Below are 20,296 nucleotides of genomic sequence, written 5' to 3'. Positions count from 1 at the left end.
ATGTTTATTCATGTCAGCTGCTTTGCTGTGCTGTTCCTTTTTCTGTTGCATTCTCTTGTGAATAGATATGCTATGCTTGGTTAGCATTGGAAAACATATAGATCAGAACAGCGTGCTGGGTCTGGCTGGTTTTAGGCTGATCAAAAGCCACAGACAGCCATGCTGAAGGAGCTGGGCTAGTAGTTCCTCCCAAGAGAGTGATTAAGGAGTCTATAATGTGAGGCACTGGTCTGATTTAATGCATGTATGCAGCTGAGAGCATGTGCTCAAAATGCACATGCTTTGGGATGATTTATCTCAATGCCACCATGCAGGAATTTATGTTTGTGTTCTTTTTAAACCGATACCTTTAGCGTTTGTGCTTCTTAAGTGGAATATGACTTACATAGATCTTCTTTGGTAAATTTTACATATCTCTGGCAGTTTTCATTAAAATATTTGCTGTTCAGCTGGAGCAAGATCTTTTTTTTTTTATCACTGCTGATAGCCCTGTGGCTTTTGGTTTTGTTTCTGAAGATCTGCTGTCCACAACACTGACCACAACACTGACCCCAGCCAGGAGGCTGACTGTTCCTGCCTGATAGTGACAAGGACTTCTGTGCAAGGTGTACTGCAAGCACAGCAGTCTGGCTCTATTTGCAGAGTTACTCCCATGCTCTCACAAATTGTTTTGTTATTGTGAGATACTGAATTCACTAAAACTGAATAATCACTGTCAGGGATTATAGGTATTGTTGTTGCTGAATGGGATTTAAAATGTAAATTTCCTCCTAGGTCTGAATTTCAGTGTGTGTTTGCTGACTGCTTCTTTGCAGTTCAAAAAATATGATAAAATAACACCCGCCTAATTCCCAGGTATGAGGCAAGGATTAGTTAATGTTTGCCTGGCAGGAGGAAGAATGGAAAGCCTGAAGCTATTGATACAGTTAGGTAGGGAGCTGGCAGTTGGAACATTGACCTGTAAATTACAGAGCAGCATTTCCTGCTCACGTTAAACAGGTAGCTTGGACTTTCATGATTCTTTCCTGGATTCTCACCCTCAAATTCAGGGAGGTAGGTGTGGCACTGTCAAAAGGAAGTTTCATTCAGTTTGATTTATATGGTCCAGAAGATGAAGATGTATAATTTTTTTTTTCATTATTATTTTAAGGAGAATTTTCCACGCCTAAGGTGCTGCACATCCAGCACTTGTCTACTTCACAGTCAAAATGAAATAAATGGTTCCAGTGCTGGGGGGTTCATTAAAGAACAGTAAACAAACAAATGAACAGAAATGTGTGTGAACATAAAATGGCTGTATCAAACTGTTCTTCCTTGTTCTTCTAGTCTGTTGACAGTTTCTGGTAATGGCCATGGTTGACTAACCCCAGTAAGGGAAGTCCTGATGGTGATCATCATGGAGCAGCCTCATGAGGCTGAGCAAGCAGTAGCAGCACTTTACATTTTCATTCAAACATAAACTTCCTTTCTACAATAAAGCAGTGAAAATGGATCCAGAACCTTTTTTACCTGTCCTTTCAGAAAGGAGAAGGAGAGGAGTTGATTGATCCTAAGTATGTTGCTTTCCATGTTGTTTCTCTTTGTTTCTTTTCAATGAAGAATCAAGACCTTTGCTCTTGATATTTCACAATAGTGTTCATGGACTGACAGTCTGTATGGAATGCTGTAGGAATATTTCTTTTATTGTGTTGAAAAAGACTGCCTGTTCATTAAGACATGAACGACCACTTCTTTGGACTGGGACTTTTTAAAAGGTTGACAAAAGACAGATCCACCCCTCTGCTCTGTGGATGCTTGGATTAATTGAACACTTCTCTTTTTATCAACTGGTACTTATTACTGTTAGTCTCCAAGAAAATAGGTGCTGTCAGTGTCTCAGCATGACGTGGGAAGATAGAATGAATGCAAGTATTTCTTTGCCTTTAAAGTGATTTGAGTGTGAGTACACATCACTACTTGAGTAGCAGTATTGGAAAGCCAGGAGCTCGATGTATCCTGACCTCAGATCCTCCCTGTAGAGTACACATATTTCCTGAGAGAGGGGAAGTTGAGAACTAGAAAACGGTAGTGAAGCATAAGAAAGATGCCCCTGAGTGGATCTCATCTTTAGGAAGACTCCTGCACCAAGCTTTCTGAGTGTTAAAGATTAGTCTGAATTATGTTGATGTTTGGCTCAGGGGAATTATTTTCATAGAATCGTATCATAGAATCACAGAATGGCCTGGGTTGAAAACGACCACAATGATCATCGAGTTTCAACCCCCCTGCCATGGGCAGAGTCACCAACCACAAGACCAGGCTGCCCAGAGCCACATCCAGCCTGACATTGAATGCCTCCAGGGATGGGACATCCACAACTTCCTTGGGCAACCTGTTCCAGTGTGTCACCACCCTCTGTGTGAAAAACTTCCTTCTAATATCTAACCTGAACCTCCCCTGTCTCAGTGTAAAACCATTCCCCCTTGTCCTATCACTATCTACCCTTGTAAACAACCGCTCCCCTTCCTGCTTATACTCTCCCTTCAAGTACTGGAAGGCCACAACGAGGTCTCCCTGGAGCCTGTTCTTCTCCAGTCTGAACAATCCCAGTTCCCCCAACCTTTCTTCATAAGAGCAGTACTTCAGCCTTCTGATCATCTTAGTGGTCCTCCTCTGGACCCGCTCCAAGAGCTCCACGTCCTTCCTGTACTGGGGGCCCCAGCCCTGGATGCAGTACTCCAAATGGGGCCTCACAAGAGCTGAGTAGAGGGGGACAATCACCTCCCTTGTCCTGTTGGCCATCCCTTTTTTAATGCAGCCCAGAACACAGTTGGCCTTCCAGGCTGCAAGTACACGCTGCTGGCTCATGTCCAGCTTCTTGTCTACCAGGACCCCCAAGTCCTTCTCCACAGAGTTGCTCTCAAGTTTTTCCCCCAGTTTGTATAAACACCTCACACTTGGCCTTGTTGAACCTCGTTAGGTTCATGTAGGCCCACTACTCCAGCCTGTCCGGGTCCCTCTGGATGGCTTCCATTCCCTCCAGTGTTATCGACTGTACCACTCAGCTTGGTGTCACTTGCAAACTTGCTGAGGGTTCATTTAGGCTTACTTTATTTCTGCTATTATTAAGGTGTTTTGTGGCACTTGGACTTACGATTTGGTAGATGGGGAAAAATTGGACAAATCATAATCATATATTGAATGCTTCTTCAAACTGAGAGTGAGTGCAGTATGAGAGAATGGAGGGGCATTACTCAGGGCTCTTTTATCAAAGCAAGGGACTGGCAAATGAGAAATGTGACACAAAGCAGGGGCTTCATGCTGTTTCTAGAGTTTGTATTTCTCTTTCCATGGCTAATGCTTTCTGGCTCATGCTTGTGTCCTGATGCTGGTGAGCAGGAGCTAACAGTGAGCTGTGTTTTCCTTCAAGGGGTAAATACAGTGAATCTGGCCATGACTGTAATCATGAGATTAAACCAGAATAAAGCAGCAAACAATTTTAGTGGGTTCTTTACGCATTCCTCCTGCTTTTGTTTAAATGTAGTGATATCTGCTTTTATCCTGTCTACACTGGGAAATTTGGGTTAAAATAACTTTGTTGATTTTAATAATAAATCTCTAGAACAGCAAAAAAAGTTTTTATTTTCAGCTGTAACCCAGCACTTCTCAAGTTAAAAATCCTATTACAGGTGCTTTGATTGGTGTTATTTATAACATTGATGGTAACTCAGGCCTTCTGCAATTAAAACATTGTTTTCTGTTTTGCTCCTTCTAGGAGCTGCTGATGAATAACATCACAACAAATGAACGACTGATCCAGAGTCTACAAGGTAGGACATAGTACCTCTCTGTATCGCTCTTTTTCTTTTTCTTTTTTTTAAAAATATGCTGTTTTTAAGACTTGTGCTATTCCAGTATCTTCTGAGAATGCTGCCTTTCTCCAAACTGTGGGGAATGTGCAGGAACTGCTGTAATTTCAATTCTGCATCTACACAGTTCTGATTCAGTGAACTGTCAGTCTGCATATGCCTCAATACCAGAGAGATCTGTCCGTATAGTGCTTGATGTAGACTTCTGACCCTTATCTGCTAATGATATAAAAACAATGCAAAATAAAACTAGCTTCTCAATGTATTGTTAAAACGTTTTTAATTCCACCTTTTATCATATGCTTGCATTCCTCCCTGTGGTGTTTTGGTCATGTATTTCAGCTCCAAGATAATCAGCAAACTTGTATTAAATGAGAAAACGTAGTCTAATTCATTTCAATTCATGTTGGTGTTCCAAAAGTGCTGTTAACAATGTATGCCCCAGTAGTCTGAGAAAGAAATCTTAAGTTCTGTAAACAAGCAAATATATTGCCTGTTCTTCTGATGTCTTCATAGAAAGCTTTCTGTAAGGAGGCATTTATAATGAGGTAGCATGACAGTGATGCTTCTGACATTAAAAAAAAAAAAAACAAACAACCAGAGAATTCCAAATCATAGATTCCTGAGGAATGTAACAGTAAACTGTATGTTACTCAGGAAAGAATTGCAAACATGTCTTCTGGTAGCTAATTAATATGAATGCTATTTCATACTACATTCTGTTAAGTCTCTCTCTCCTACACCTGAAGGTTTCTGGGGCCAAAACCTAACAGTCAAAGAGTTTATAAACAGGCAAAAATATTCCTTGTGAAGAAAAGGAGATCAAAATCTACATTATGCAGCTTTTGTGATCTGTTCAGCCGAGAGGGGTATTTGATCTTACTGAGTCCTGTGCATCTTTCATGTGTCAGTTTAGCAATTGTCAGTGCATCTGTATGCAAAATGTACTGAATGTGAGAAATTGATAGAGCTAGTGTGCTTACAGTAGGGTTTGTTGTCTGATATATGTGTTGCAATACATCTAGGTAAATATATGTGTATATTTTAATGTATATTTTAATCCTGTTATGATCAGAACACTTGAAAGAGTTACGGACAGAGTATGGAAGGCTGCAACTGGATGTTTACCGGTTTCAGAAGAACCAGACTAACCTTCAGAGAAAGTTCTCATATGACCTGTAAGTGTGTTCTTTCTAAACAATGGCTTCTGGAGTTGTAAGTGACTTGGTTATAACCCTAAGAATTCTTGTGACAGCTGTAGCACTATCAGCTGATGTACTTTTTTAAGGTGGAAGTGACACCTGACACATCTTCTAAAATTGCTCAGGATTGATCTTGGAGAATAGCATACACCTTGCATTGACCAGCATCTCAATATCCATAGACTTCTTCCACACTTCTGAATGTTCCTTCCAGTGCAGGAGGAGAAGGGTAGCTATATTCTCATTTCAGTAATGGGGGAAACTGGGTCATGAGGAGGCTAAGCACTGAGTAAGAACTGCTTTTGAGAAGCTGTACCTCCTGGAGTTGTTGGAGGTCAAACAGGAAGTTTCTGTTAGAGTTATGGTTCTGCAGTGCATTTCATACTTAGTCATACTTTTTTTGGTTGAAATTTTCCACTGAATTGTAAGGCACAGGTTGATGAACAGAAGCACCTATCAGTATCTGTACTCTTAACACATATTTCTACTATTTGAATTTATCGTAGGTTCTTTCTGTTCAGTAATATTCTTGTCCCTCAGCTTGTCTTCTCCCCTTTTGTGCTTAGGTATAGAAAACCAACAGATATCCATGTGTACTAATAAGGATTTCCATCAGGCACATAATTGTAATATGTATTTTTTCCAACATTCAAATTTTCGTCAGATTTAGTAGGAGTTTTGACTAAAAGCTCAACATGGCACTCAAAGAACCTGTACTTTGCAGGCCAAACTTGAAAACTCAAAGTACCCCCTTTTTTTCCTCCCTTCTATCCCAACTGCTTAAGGATTAAGGATTTGTATTACTGTGTGTGGGATACTTACTAGTTGTCAGTTGATTGTGCAGTTATTTTTTTTGAAGGCGCTACTCTTTTAATAGAGATGAATCAGATGGGTTGTATTGGTGGAATTCTAATAAATTAGGACTTAAAAGAACATAAAGGGAATTTGAAGATATAAGTTTGTACCAACCTTTTATTAAGCTGCGTTACACTTAAACGTCAACCAAGGTATTTTACCCCTCAGAGTAGACTACATCTTTGACACAGGTGGATCATAACATAGTTAGTGCTCTTGGACTATTCTTTGCTAGCTAGATAAGAATGTCCGTTTTCCAGTATCTTCATTGAAGGCCGAGGTCATCAACAGTAAATGGATTCTTAAGTGCTGTACAGTCATGCTCCACATGAGTGGTAATCCTTGAATTACTAGATTTATAAATGTGTATAGGAAAGTGATACAAAATTGTTGTAGTAAATCTGACATCTGAAAACTCAGGCTTATTGTCCATGAAATACTTTCAAGTACCTCTCATTTAACTGAAGAGGAATAGGTCTGGAGGGAACAGCTACAGGATCACAGCAAGCAGAGGGTGGAGAAAGTTATGGTAATGAAATCATACTGCTTGGATGGGTTTGCCAGGATCAGTGTGGGTGCCAACAGGACTGAACAGGGATTAAGCAGTCAACTCATCTGCCTTCCATCAGTCTTAAGGCGGATGCACGATATTCTGCTGTTTCTCCTTGGTAATCCACAAAAGCAGTTATCTCAATTGAGGAGCTACACTTTCTTCATGAGCTTTGCTTAATAGCACTTAAAAGTTCATTTATGGCAGAAAGGGACGCTAGACCTGTGGTATTTCCTTGGACTTGGAGTTGTGTGGATGAGAGTTTCGCACCTTGCATATCAAATACACTTTGCCTAGCAAAAGAAGTCAAAGAAAGAATGTTATTGTATAATTGAAATTTGCCTTTTTTCTTTTTATTTTAAGTACACAAACTGCACATTTTTAGTCAATTTGGCTGTTGTGCTGTAGAAGACAGTGATAAATTTTTTTGTGCATGTGTAATGCCTAAGAACAAAATTTAGCACAGGAGGTACAAAAAACATGTTTTTCTCAGGTTTCATCACATCAGAATTTTGTTTTTTTTTTTGAGTGAGTCTTCTGTTTTCAGGCAGCAGAAAGCTGTGTGAGCTTGCTGGTATCAGGCAGGAGGAGGACTACTCAAGGTCCATCCCTTTCTCTGCCTAAGCTTTTCTTTCCCTGCATCACATTGTGTCCCACACCGCTGGCTTATCTGAGTTACTAGTCACTAGGTCCCAGAAGGGAGTAGAGGAGTGTAAGGCAATAAAACTAAGAAGATAATGAAGTGAGGGGGAGCAAAGGAACAAAGAAAATAATTTTACAAAACAAAATTTTAGGAGAGTTGTGAACGTGGATGGAAGTTTGCAACTACTCACCTGTTCATGTTCTCTCCAGGTCACAGTGCATCAATCAGATGAAGGAATTAAAAGAACAGTGTGAAGAAAGGATAAATGAGATCTCAAAAAAAGACATTGATGTACCACAAGTCAAAGAAAATAAAGACTTAGAAGATTCAAAAAGAGACAACCAGGTATGATAGGAGTAGTTTATTGTAAATCTTCTTCCCTGTAATTCTTAAGAGGTTCTCCTCCTTTTTGCTATCTCCAGCTAACATTACTGTATCTCATTAAATTCTTTAGTACTTTCATTTGCATCTGTTGAATGCTGTCAATCGTTTCAGAGTAGCAGAAAGCCTGAAGTGTGATACTGCAGTCCACAGCCCTTTACCTGGGACTTTGGAGTTCAGCTGTTTATTGCAGTGCCATGAGTTTCCACAGGAATTCAGATTTCAGCTTTCTGCAGCAGGAGTGACAGTTTTGTTTTTTTCTCTGAATTAAAGAGCTGCAGGAAGTGCTGCTGTATGTAGCACAAACAGTCTCGTGGAATAGCATGGGCTTGCCGCAGGGCTTGGCCCTGTGTCAGCAGAGGTGGCTGTGTGCCCACCCACTTTTTCTTCCTGAGTTGTGGAGGGTGGAAGGAATGCTGAGAAAAAGAAATTTCATACAGTTGTGTTGTCTTGGTATGTAAATTATTGATACTTCTTCAGTAAAGTAGGATTAGATCTGGGGTAGGACTTGAGTAGTTAAAGTTGCCATGGATGGCTCTGGAAACAGGCAGCGAAACCCCCAGATAAAGAGGCAACTAATGTATTATAATTATAATAATTTAATTTAATGTGCTTTTTCTTCAAGAATACAAGCACCCCTGACAGAAATTTTAACACATGATTGCAGTTGAGCCTATTTGAGTGGCCAGCTCTCATTGCAAAGACAAAACAGTCTTGCTAGTATCTGCCTTCAGCTGCAAGAAGAATGAATCATTAGAGGCAGTAAATGCTATTCTTCTACCCCTGCAGAAGAAAGGGAGAAGTTCTCGTTTGTGTGAGTAATTTTTGTCAGGTGTCAGATAAATGAGAAAATAACAAGCCCATCATTTGGACACAGGAAGGGGAACTTTATAGAACAAATGTGTCTTGCTTGATTGAATGGTGGAAACTTCACATAGGGAAGAGTATATTAAAGAGATGGTCAACTGAATTTCTGGTATTGCCTTGCAGCAGATTCTCATTAACATTACTCATACCAAGTGAGGTCTATTTACCATTTCCAGAAGCTAAGAAGTTTGGCTGAAGTCCCTCTGCAGGACACTTAAGTTCTTCTCCAACAATTCCCATGTATGAAGTCAGTGTTTTCTCAAACTAGACTTTAGGTTACCTGTTGTCCTTTTAATCTAGAGATGGACATGTCCCAGCTCAGAGAACTACCGATAGAGCTTCAGGAAAAATAGTTAACTTGTATTCCCTAATGTCTATGGCAGTATTTCTTATGTCAAGTTGTAACTTTTTCAGTTACTTATTTGCCCAACATTTGCAACTTTTGCATCTGCAAAGGCTGAATTATTTTTCACCATGTATGTTTTTAGCTGGAGTAATTCCCATTTTTACAGATCACAGTGGCTCAGCTACTGTGATTTCTTTTTTTCAGACTGAGTTTCTGAAATGTACGTGCTTATGTAATAGGGAAGGTCAATGTGAAAATAAATCAGAGAAAGAAAATGGGTTGTTGGTTAGTTAATAAATACACAGCTGTTCTTATAGTCTTCCACGTACTGATATATACTCCTAGGTTGAGAATACAAAATGTGTATATTAATTTCTCTTTAACAAGTTTCGGTTATCTTTTCAGACAGAAGACCAACCACTTCAACTTGTAGCACACACACTCTTTTATTTGACATCATCATTAAAAATTACTGAGTTGAACATTTAAGATAATACAGCTTAAGGCTTATTGCATGTCTAATTAAGAGATGAATTGCTGCTATTAATTTCAGGCTTGATATTTTTACAAATGTATGTGCGCCCCAGCATAAACTGGAAAGTAGTCTTATCTTCAGTCTCTAGTGATTTGTACTGCAGAGACACTTAGCTATGTATAAAAAGCTGAGAGGAATATTTAAATACAGTTTTAATGACTGAAGAAAGACAGACTTCTTCTGAATACCCTTATTGTAATAGAAGATTTACCAAATCTTCCGTGGTAGTAATTCCTTCTCAATCTGAAGTGTTAAATTATTTATTGTTGATATTGGACTCAGTGGTGTTGACCCAAGGTCTGTAGATCTCCCTGGCTTTAACTGAGCTTAAACGATTTCAAAATAGCCAAGCAACCGTTGCTCTACACATCCTTTTCAACTTCAGTTTCTTCATTATTTAATCACTTATTTCTGCAGACGTTTTACCAAATGACCACACGAAGATTTGGCAACCTAGTAATTTATTGACTTGCTTAGAACAATAAGCAATTACAGTTTACCAACAGTTGGAATGGGAAGATTTTTCTGGATTGTATGACTTTCTACGCCATAGGGTTTCTTACTAATTTGTGTAGTGCCAGCTATTAAAAAACTCTGTATGTCTGTACACTTTTCTCTCTGCATCTTTGAAAAGATGAATAAATAGAATCATCATAGAATCACAAAATGGCCTTAAAGATCAACCAGTTCCAATTCCCCCTGCCATAAACACTCACCAGATCAGGGCTGCCACCCACCAAATCACACTTTCCAGGATCCCATCCAACATGGCCCTGAATGCCTCCAGGGATGGGGCGTTCACAGCTTGTCTAGGCAACCTGTGCCAGGGCCTCACTGCTCTCTGACTATAGGATTTCTTTCTAACATTTCACCTTAATCTTCCCTCTCTTAGTTTAAAGCCATTCTCCCTTGTCCTCCCACTATGAGGCTGTTTGAAATGTTGGTCTCCCTCCTGCTTGTAAGCTCCCCTCAAGTACAGGAAGGCTGCAGTGAGGTCTCCCGAGAGCCTTCTCTTCTTTGAGCTGAACAAGCCCGGCTCCCTCAACCTTCCTTCACAGGAGAGGTGCTCCAGCCCTCTGATCATCTTAGTGACCCTCCTCTGGACCCTTTCCTACAGCTCCACATCTTTTTTGTGCTGGAGGCCTCAGGCCTGGACAAGTAGTCCAAGTGAGGCCTCACCAGGACAGAGCAGAGGGAGACAACCCCCTCCCTCTCCCTGCTGGTCACTTCTCTTTTGATACAGCCCAGGATACTGTTGGCCTTCTGGGCTGCAGGCTTACACTACTGGCTCAAGTTCAGTTTTTTGTTCTCTTGCAACCTGGATATGTGCTCTAAACATTAATCAAGCTGGGCACATATACACTGAGCGAACTTTCATTGTAGTCTGATCTTTTTTTTGTGTGCTAATATAAGGCAGTGTGGGCTCCAGGCACATCTCATGATCAGTTTTTATGTGAACTGAATTAACATAGCTATTAAATGCTAATATGAGTAAAGACCGCACAGAGAATTGTAATTGTTTAGTTGAAAGATCTTCAGGTTGGTGGATAATGATTCTATGATTCTATGACATCTTAGCCATTAATCTTTAATCAGATCGTACAGATCAGAGTCCAAGACCAGTCAAGTACCAGTAGTCAGTACATCCTTAAGTTAGGTCTTCCTAATAGTGTTGTCTAGTTGTTGATATTTTATTTGATTTTTCTTTCCTTCTCTAAAACCAACATTCAACATACTTTTAGTCCAGTTCTGTACAGCAATGATTAGCTGACTACGCCCAAACTCAGTTTACCTGTTCCTGCACTAACAGTAGTTAATGCCATCTGTTTTTATTGCTCTGCTGTCCCTGGTGTGGTAGCAGGGCTGCAGTGGAGAAATGTGTGGCGCTACGGTTCTGTGACCCTTGCTGAATAACAGGAAGCACTAACCAAGAGCAGTATTCTCAGCTGCAATTAGGCAGAAGAAAGGAATTTCGATTCTTGTGGTGTATTATGTGCTGCTACATAGAAACATTGCTGCCTATTCAGGATTGTATGGTACTTCCATCACCAGTAAAAAATTCAGTTCCGTTATTTGAGTGTGTTTAGGTTTCTTTTTGTCTACTGAATTCTGACCAAATTTCAGCTTCCAAATCCGGGACTATATGTTCAGAGCAATGCATGTCTGTGTGCATTCACTTTACAGGCTGATGGTCAGTTGCCAGCTCCAAAGCAACCTGAGTCCAAGCAGACCGATTTGGACCAGCAGAGAGTCAATGAAGATGTGCCAAAAGCAGTGCCTACAGTCAAAAGGACAGATGCTCTGCAGCCTAATGGTGAGATAAAATCATTGATATCTTACCAACTTGGGTAAGAAAGTTTGCAACTTAACACTAAAAATATTTTTGTATACAAGAAGGACAAAAATGACAGCAGGGGAATGAATTATAATAAATTGTCCTTTAGCTGCAGTAAGTTGTCCAAATGTTTTTTTATTACTGCCATTTCTGCTGGCTCAGCTATATTGAAATTGATGTGTTGCTTCTAAAGCAAAATAAAAATGCTTGTAATCACCCATTTACTGTTGAGAAAATGTTTTGCTTTTGCATGCAAAAGTTTTTGAGTATATTTTGAATTTGCTTGTTTAGTAAGTTTGGTGCATCTAGCCTCCTGCCACCCCCTATCAAATACCTGAAAGTTTGGCATTAGGCAAACACACTTATGTGTTGTCAGTGAGCAAAGTTGACAGTAAGGGAAATCAGAGATCAGGTCAGGTAAGCCATGGTTGCTTTTGGCATTCAGCTCTGACAAGCTATTGACTTGAATGGATGTCCCAGTGCACTAGTCTCACGGAGTACTGTGCATGCAAGATATCCAACTTCCTATTAAATTACTCTTTTGTGTTGTCTTAAATAACAGGCTTAGGAGTAATTTTAGAGAACTAGCAATTCACAGCAACAGCTCTGTTTGGTTTATTCAGGTAAGCTTTGACCTGGCATTTTTTAGCTAAAAATACAGATACACGATGTGTTAATGCCTCCTGAAAGCAGCAGCACATCTCTGCTTTCTCTCCACACCTAAAGGTGAGAACAGCCTTCATTTGCTGGAAAGTCTGCATATGTATCCACTGTGTCCTGAGCTACCTTTGAACACCTGATCTGTTATATTCTTAATAGCAAAGCACAATGCTCAGAAACCTGATGCTTACATAGCACACCGGAAGTTTTAGTATAGCACTGCTCAATTTCACCTGCCTAATGTTATTATCATTTTTTAACTCCACATGCAAAGATTTAAGTAGGTAGCAGTGTGAATCTGTTGATGGTGGACACTAAACTTTGCTGGTTTTCTACTTTAGCTTTCCCTGGTCTGAAAAGTATGGACTGTCTTCTGTCTTTCTCTTTGAATCTAATGTGATTGAAAGAGAAATAAGAATTGAATGTGAAAAATGAAGCAATGCTGATTCAAGGTTTTTAACTTGTGCTGCCACTGAAAGATTTATTTATTTTTTTTTTACATTTGGAATCATTGATATCGTTCACAGAAAGAGTAAATGGCCTCACTGCCATCAGAAAAGAGGACTCCAAAGTAGAGGAGGAGAAGCTCTCCGATGAACTGAAACAGCCACAGGATTTGGCTGTGGCTGGCACAGGCCGTAAGGCGGTGCCCCCTGAGTCAGAGAAAGAACTGAATCCATCTGAAGATGGAAAAAACATAGATGAGCAAAAGGTACCACAGCCAGCTGTACAAGAGATTGCTGACGAGGAGGTGGAGAGGGAGCAGCTCCTCAATTACGATGCTAAGCAGAGTGACTCACCTCCTGGACAGGCTGGTTAGTAACACCTTGTACACTGCAAGAAAGGGAATAAAGATGGGGCATAGGAAAGGGAATGGGGCATGATTTCTGAAATGGTGGTGGAAGTTGACTAGACTTAGTATAAGGCTTCATAACTGTTAGTGCGAGAGGGTAAAGATCAATCCTCAGCACTCCTTCACATTCAAGTGGGTGAAGATAGAGGCTTCTGTTTGTGCAGCATGGAGCTGACAGTCTGGATTCCCCTGCGTCACTGTTCTAGCTTGTCCTTCTCTCCATTGTCTGCACAAAGCATTTGGGGGCTTTAGTCTCAGAAGCCTTTCAGTATTGAGACTTAGTAAGAATATGACATGTTTGGAAAGGATATGACATACTGTGCATACAAAGCATCAATGGGTAGAATATTTTGCAGATGGTCGTTTTATAGCTACCCATTTCACAATATGTTGGCACGAGTAAACCTTTGCTTGAGACTTCAGGTATCTGAAGTTTATTATTGTGAGTCAGCAAAACTGCAAATTGGAAGTCATTGGCAAAGGTGCCAGTTTTTGGTTCTACCATGTGTGACCATGTCTGCACCATGCTGAGTATTGATGTCATGTCTAAACGTGACCAGAATCTGGACCAGACATCTTGAGAAACACCATCTTAGCTGGACTTTAATTCATGTATGCAGGGTAGTGCTCCTAAAACTGTGTTTATCAGCAACTTTTTCGCAGAACAAAGTAGTATTGTCTGATGCAGTAGAAGCTTGCAGCACTGTGAAGGATCAGTTTCTTGCTTCTCCTGTACTCATTCCAGCCTGTGTCTTCCCTCTTCCACCAGATTATCCTAATTACCTCACCACCAGCTCTTCTGGATGGGGAAATCTGTCACCCTTCCTTGTGTAGTAATGCAAAGCAGAATCAGTAGCGCAGACAGTAAACAAGAAGTAGTACTGTTTATGTTCTCTAATCCAATGAATGCATTTGTATAATGCATTTTTATATGATATTAATAGAGTAGATAATTCGGCAAGGATAAGTAACCTGTCTCATCTGCACTGCTAAAGTAACACTTTTCCAGCTGCACCAAAAAGATACTTACCAGAGCAGACAGTTCTCCAATGAGATGCGACTGTACAAGCCAACTGTTTCCATTTTAACTGAGGTGTAGAAAAACCAGGTAGTGAAATCATTCAACAACGAGTGCAGGAGAAAGCCCTGCAGTGCAACCTGTGGAAGGTCCGAGTTCTCTGATGCAGGAGCAGTACAGTATTCTTTAGACTTGATTGTTCAACAAAAATAATATACCTTATGGTGTGGATTCCTTTGGCTGCAAGGAGGCAGAAGTGGATTTCTTCTACGTTCTCTGAGCATTCTCTGTTTTTCATTTGAAGCTTCTTTTAAAAGCTTGAGACCTTCAGGTCTATTACTGAAAAGTATTTTTGATGTTCTAACCATGTACAGTATAATGCTAAAATTTTCAAGCCTTCTTCTAATCAGTTGCTGTTAAAGTTTGGCTTTTCCTTTTTCTTGAGAACCACAGACTCCTCTCTTTGTCTTAACTGGTCATTATGGTTTCTCTGTCTGCCTAACTGAAAAAATAAAGGTAGGGTTCTTGCAGTCAGAGGTAATTTTCCTCTGAACAGTTTGTATTAAGAAATTTTAAGGTAGTGAAATTTGCTCAAGGACAGCTCCATATGGAGCAGGACAGTAACAGAGTGAAGAAAATCTTTTATAGAAAACCACTTTTGAGCCAAGTCAGCACAGTAGTAAAATATTCATTTTATGCCATCTTCAGAGCTTTATCTGTTGCTGGACAAGCCAGAACAAGGAGGGGGGGAATCTGAGATACCTTTCAGAGGAAGTGCTAATGCAATTAAAAGCAACACCATAGTCAGGTTTTCAGTATAGTCTTCAAATTTTACACTTCCTTAGACTGTCACTTAATGTATTCTGAAATTGCCTAATGCTTTTCTCTTGTCCACTTGCATGCTGGCTGAATTTTGTTACACTTCCAAATCCCCAAAGATTGTTATCTGGCTCCTCATACAACATTGACAGCAAAGGTTTTCCATTCTGAAGGAGAAATACTAAAACTTACTCTTTAAACAGAAATTAATTCACCAGCAAAATAAATTCTATCATAGACTTTTTGCAGTACCTATCTTGTGCAGTGTAAAACAACTTAATTGTAATGTTTTTCCAGACCAACAAGCACAGGAGGCATTGAATCAGGACAAAGATGTTGACTACAATTTAGAGGAGAATGAAGCTGAATCAGAAACAGACAAGCAAGCAGCACTTGCAGGCATTGAAACTGGTAAATAAATAAAGAATATTTTACTTGAAGTCCTATATGCTGCAAAGTATTATGATCGTATTTTGAATTTTATACTTTAGCAGATACAGGTAGGTAATTCTTCTTTGTTCCCTGTTTTTTCCTACTGTCGAGTATGATGTATTGTTGCATAGCATTACTGAAACTACTTCTTAGTAAATGGTGGAGAGGAGGAGTATGTGCAGCTCTACTGTTCAGCACTGACCGTCCCTTCAAAATTTTCTGATTGAAGACCTATCACTCCTGAATCTTACAGAGATTTCTGTACCTTTTTCTTTCTTCCTTATTAGTTCAAAACTCTCAAGAGAAAATGTGAAGAACCACTTACTCGACCAAACTGGAACACAACAGAGGCTGTGAACAAGGGAAATACATGATGCATCTTAATCAACTCTTCCTACAAACACAGCAATGACCAGAGCAAAGTAACTTAAGAATGTTTGATTATATTTTCGAGGCTTTGATAAAGGCTCAAATGAAATAGTTTGTTGTGAAGTTTTAGTACTGTTTCAGGGGTGAAAAAATTGTGTCTCTCGAGGCTTGTTTTAAAGCAGTGTGACCACTGTGATGAGGCTTTTCTTTCTCCTGATTATAAAATGAAAATCAGCTAACAAGCACTGTAGTAACTTTGAAGTCAGCTAACTTGTACAGCCATGCTACAATAACATTATGCATGGACTGGAGGTAGATGGGAAAGAGTCCTCTGGCAAAGATGGAATCTTCCCCTGAGCAGTGCAGTAGAGAAACCCCCACCCTAGTCTTAAGAGAGAGGAGTTAACTTAATTTGACAAAACACGGAAAACATGAAAAATGTCCCGTGCTGCAGTCTGCCCTCGTGCCAGTTCTGACACCATTTTACTGCAGTGTAGATGGACTCAGAAAGCATGATTGTAGTTCTCAGATATGACATGGCATTATATATTTTCCTTTATGTCATAAATGGAACTTCTAGCTTACATAATTTGTACCAGGAATGAATTGCTGTCTTGATTTTATTCCTAGCTTTTGTGTTAAAAATAGATTCTAGTAATAGAATATTCTTAAGAGATTAGCAGGAGTGTTTCCTGAAAGCCTTGCTGGAAGCTTCACAAAATCAGAAGTGCCACTAGCTCATGCAGACATCAGTCAGACTGACTCCTGACCTTGTGATGTGAGAGGCCTACAGCAGTGGTGTACTACTTCTGCCATCCCTCTGCTGAAATGATACCTTCCACTGAAGAGTAGAAGGGAAATGCCTGCCTCATGGAACCGCGGATTCAGCTGTCAAAAAATGTCGTCTCTGCTGGACTTTTGAGGGAGGCAGACCAGGTTGTGCATTTACCAGACATTTCATTATTGCCCTCAGTTGAAACAGTAGTTGATGTGAAGTGCTGTGTTAAACACCATTATCATGTTGTTGATATTCTGTAGTCTTTGAATTTTCTGCAACTTGTTGAACTTGTTTACGTGGGAGAGCCTGGAATACCTGTGGCTGCCACTGAAATACCTTTTAACTTCAAGTCTCACCCTTGTTGCGTGTAGCCAGTTGTTTTGAAGATTGCCTTTGTGTCTGCTTTTAAGACCAGCAGCCATGTTTGGAGCAGTCTCCATGAATATGAACCAACAGCCATCATGACAGTATGGGAGAAGTCAGACACAAAGAACTTCCCAACAAACGGTTTCAATTAAGAATATAGAAATCTGTCGTGGCTTTCTCTTAATGTACTTCATATCACAAAGTTATAGTTTATAATTCTTTGGTGTGCTAGTTAACTACTCCTGTACCTTGAGATGCCTAAATGTGCAAATTGAGGGCTGTGGTTTTGTTGTTGTTTGTTTGTTTGTTTGTTTTTGTGTAGGAAAAGAGTTGTCATTCAGCAAAATCAGAGGAGCCATCAAATGGTGCCTGGTTGTCCTAAGTCCACAAATTGTCCACTGACAGGCTTGCCAAGTGTGACATGAATTGTTTTGAGAGAAGAACTACCCTCTGTTACTGAGTTACTTGCTACTGTTTATTATCACCATTTATGTCAGATTTTACTGTGCTGGACTATTGCAGTCAGTAATAACAAAGAAAGCAAATATTTTTAAGCAGTAGAGAAGAGGAAATGTGAGCATTTCTTCTAAATGACAGATATTGGAAAACTTGGGGATATTTCTGTATTGCTGGTTATTTTACTTGATCTTTTGTAAAACATGGTATGCTTTGGCATCAGAATGTTTACACGCAGTCAGAGTAGAGTGAGCATTATCTTAGGACTTAATCTGTAAACTGTTATTTAGCTGAGATTAAGTCAATCAGGCATTTCTGATTGCAGAACTGTACATTTTAACACTATGAAATGTACAGTGAAATGCTGTATTGAAGTTGAATGAATTACTGTAGCTTGAAACTCCTACAATCCTGAACAAAACCCACAGTTCCTAAATGTAATTAATATACTGTCAGAGAATTCTTTTAGAATTAGAATAGTCCAACTGGCTGACCGCTTTAGGGCTAGCAGAAAGTTAAAGCATATTACTGAGGGCATTGTCCAAATGTCTCTTGAGCACTGACAGATATGGGGCATCAACAACCTGTCTAGGAACACTGTGGCAGAGTCTGACCACTCTCAGGGTAAGGAAATTGCTGGCAGCATTTCTGTACAGTGCCTAAAACCTGACTAGGCTTCTTGCTAGCCAGCTAGTTGGCATCCTTCCTGTAAACACGACCTCCTTTAGGCAAAGCACAATTGCTGTACCTCTGACAGTGGAAGGCGGACAGCCTGTGTAAAAGCAACGTTCAAAATCATAGCAGAATAATATCTTACTCTCAGTAGCTTCGAGTACTACAAGAATGATAAATTTTTAATAAACAAGGGACTGTTGTGTCTACTATATGGAACTTTACAGGAATTAATGTAGTTGAACAAAACAAGATTCACTTGGAACTGTGATTAACATAATGTTTATCACTAAATTTTTTACATGCATGAGGAAGGGGAAGCTTCTTGTCTAATCTTCCAGGGAATAAATTAACACTTGTCCCCATTGTTTTTTAAAAACAAAGTCTGGTCCATTTAAATAAGCATTTTAAAATAAAAATAATCTTCTCTATTGTGAGTTTAGTACCTCATTCTGTACTGTTGATCCACTTGTAATGTTAATGGAAATGGAAAAGACGATCATTCAACTTTTTGGAGTTCTGTGAATGTTGTAGAACTTACTTGGTATCTCTCTTATTTGCTGCATCTTCTGGAAAAATACAGAAGGCTTTCCTTGAGCCACTGGCATGTAGTTAAGGATTTTGAAGACTGGAAGGATTTCTATAAATGTTTACAACAGGGCAGCAAAAGTAGGTTGAATATTTAGTGGCCTGCAGTACCACCAGTTGGACATTTTTGCAACTACATGTTCCAGGGTTTCCGTTCCTCTGGCAATGATGTAGAAGCATTCAAGTATATCAATCAACATGCTAAGAAACAGGAAGAGGTATGCAATCATCTCCTTTTTCACGTCTGTGCTAAGCATGTATTGAGGCATGTAAGCATGTATCTTCTACGAAGATTCAAATTGCTGGCAGACACGTGGGGTGTTCCAGTTCAATGTTGTTGGGTTTTTTTGTTGTTGTTGTTGGTTTCCTATTCTAGCCTACCATTGCTGTTGCTTAGGTGATGGAGTGTTATTACTCCATGGTACAAAGACAGATGATGAGAAACAGAAGGAAATTTCCTACATGTCCAAAAGTTCATACTGTGCAGGAAGCCACTGTGCATTTAAACCAAAGCTTTGCCCTCTCCAGCAAAGTAAACCTGGAAAATCAGCTTTTATGTTCAAGGAAAGACAAAGTAGTATGGTTCATCAAAGGTCCACTGCACTGTGGAAAGATACTGCTGGTGAAGTAGAGAAACTAACTAACTGTAAAAGTACATTATGTAGATGCCCACATACTTAAAGAGTTGTGCCACTGAACACCCAAACAAGCAGCAGGTGGATTGGGCCACTAGGATTGAAGTAGCTAAGGTAGATCTGGACTGGCAACATACGGGTGAATTATTTCTAGCTTCGTGGGCCCATGATCATGGAATCATAGAATAGTTTGAGTTGGAAGGGACCTTTAAGATCACCTAGTTCCAACCATCCTGCTATAGGAAGGGACACCTCCCATAGACCAGGTTCCTCAAAATCCCATCCAGCCTGGCCTTGAATGCTTTCAGGGAGGGAGCATCCACAACCTCACTGGGCAGCCTGTTCCAGTGTCTCACCACCCTCACAGTAAATTATTTCTTCCTGATATCTAGTCTAACTCTACCCTCTTCCAGTTTGAAGCCGTGCTACATGACCTTATAAGAAGTCCTTTCCTAGCTTTCCTGTAGGCCCCCTTCAGGTACTGGAAGGCTGCTAAAAGGTCTCCTTGAAGCCTTCTCTCTATTCTCCAGGCCAAACAGCTCCAGCTCTCTAAGTCTGTCCTCATAGCAGAGGACATAGCCCTCTGATCACCTTCATGGCCCTCCTCTGGACCCACTCCGTGTCTTTCTTGTGTTGGGGGCTCCAGAACTGGACACTACTCCAGGTGGGTCTCACGAGAACAGAGTAGAAAGGTAGAATCACCTCCCTCAACCTGCTGGTCATGCTTCTCTTGATTCAACTCAGGATATGGTTGGCTGCAAGCACGCGTTACCGGCTCATTGAATCTTTCATCAACTGACACCCGCAAATCCTTCTCAGGACTGCTCTCAGCCATTCTCAGATCAACTTGTATCTGTGCTTGAGACTACCCTGACCCAGGTGCAGGGCATTGCACATGGCCTTGCTGAGGCTGGCTTGGGCTCACCTCTCAAGCCAGTCCAGGTCCCTCTGAGTGGCATCCCTTCCCTCTAGCATGTCAGCTGTACCACTCAGCTTGGTGTTGTCTGCAAACGTGCTGAGGGTGCACTCAATCTCACTGTCCGTATCACCCACAAAGATGTTAAATAGCACCAGTCCCAACACTGATC

At 40.3% G+C, this 20,296-nt stretch overlaps 1 protein-coding gene across 7 annotated transcripts in view; it reads left to right on the top strand.

Moving 5' to 3' along the window:
• Positions 1-18,422, top strand: part of GOLM1 (golgi membrane protein 1) — a 32,740-nt gene extending 14,318 nt beyond the window's left edge. For 6 of the 7 annotated variants that reach the window (XM_425035.8, XM_040656462.2, XM_040656464.2 and 3 more), the window contains exons 5-11: positions 3,755-3,809; positions 4,924-5,026; positions 7,308-7,443; positions 11,412-11,541; positions 12,750-13,037; positions 15,210-15,323; positions 15,632-18,422. In XM_425035.8, the coding sequence (XP_425035.3) occupies positions 3,755-3,809; positions 4,924-5,026; positions 7,308-7,443; positions 11,412-11,541; positions 12,750-13,037; positions 15,210-15,323; positions 15,632-15,657 (852 nt within the window). In that variant the 3' untranslated portion in view covers positions 15,658-18,422. The remainder of the gene's footprint in view (positions 1-3,754; positions 3,810-4,923; positions 5,027-7,307; positions 7,444-11,411; positions 11,542-12,749; positions 13,038-15,209; positions 15,324-15,631) is intronic. The other variant, XM_040656469.2, reaches the window with a different exon arrangement.
• The last annotated feature ends 1,874 nt before the right edge of the window (positions 18,423-20,296 follow it).

This window comes from Gallus gallus, chromosome Z (genome assembly GCF_016699485.2).
Source record: "Gallus gallus isolate bGalGal1 chromosome Z, bGalGal1.mat.broiler.GRCg7b, whole genome shotgun sequence".
In the NCBI taxonomy this organism is placed as follows: Eukaryota; Metazoa; Chordata; class Aves; order Galliformes; family Phasianidae; genus Gallus; species Gallus gallus.
Note: the sequence above shows the minus strand (reverse complement) of the source record. Positions and strands in the feature narration are given on the sequence as shown.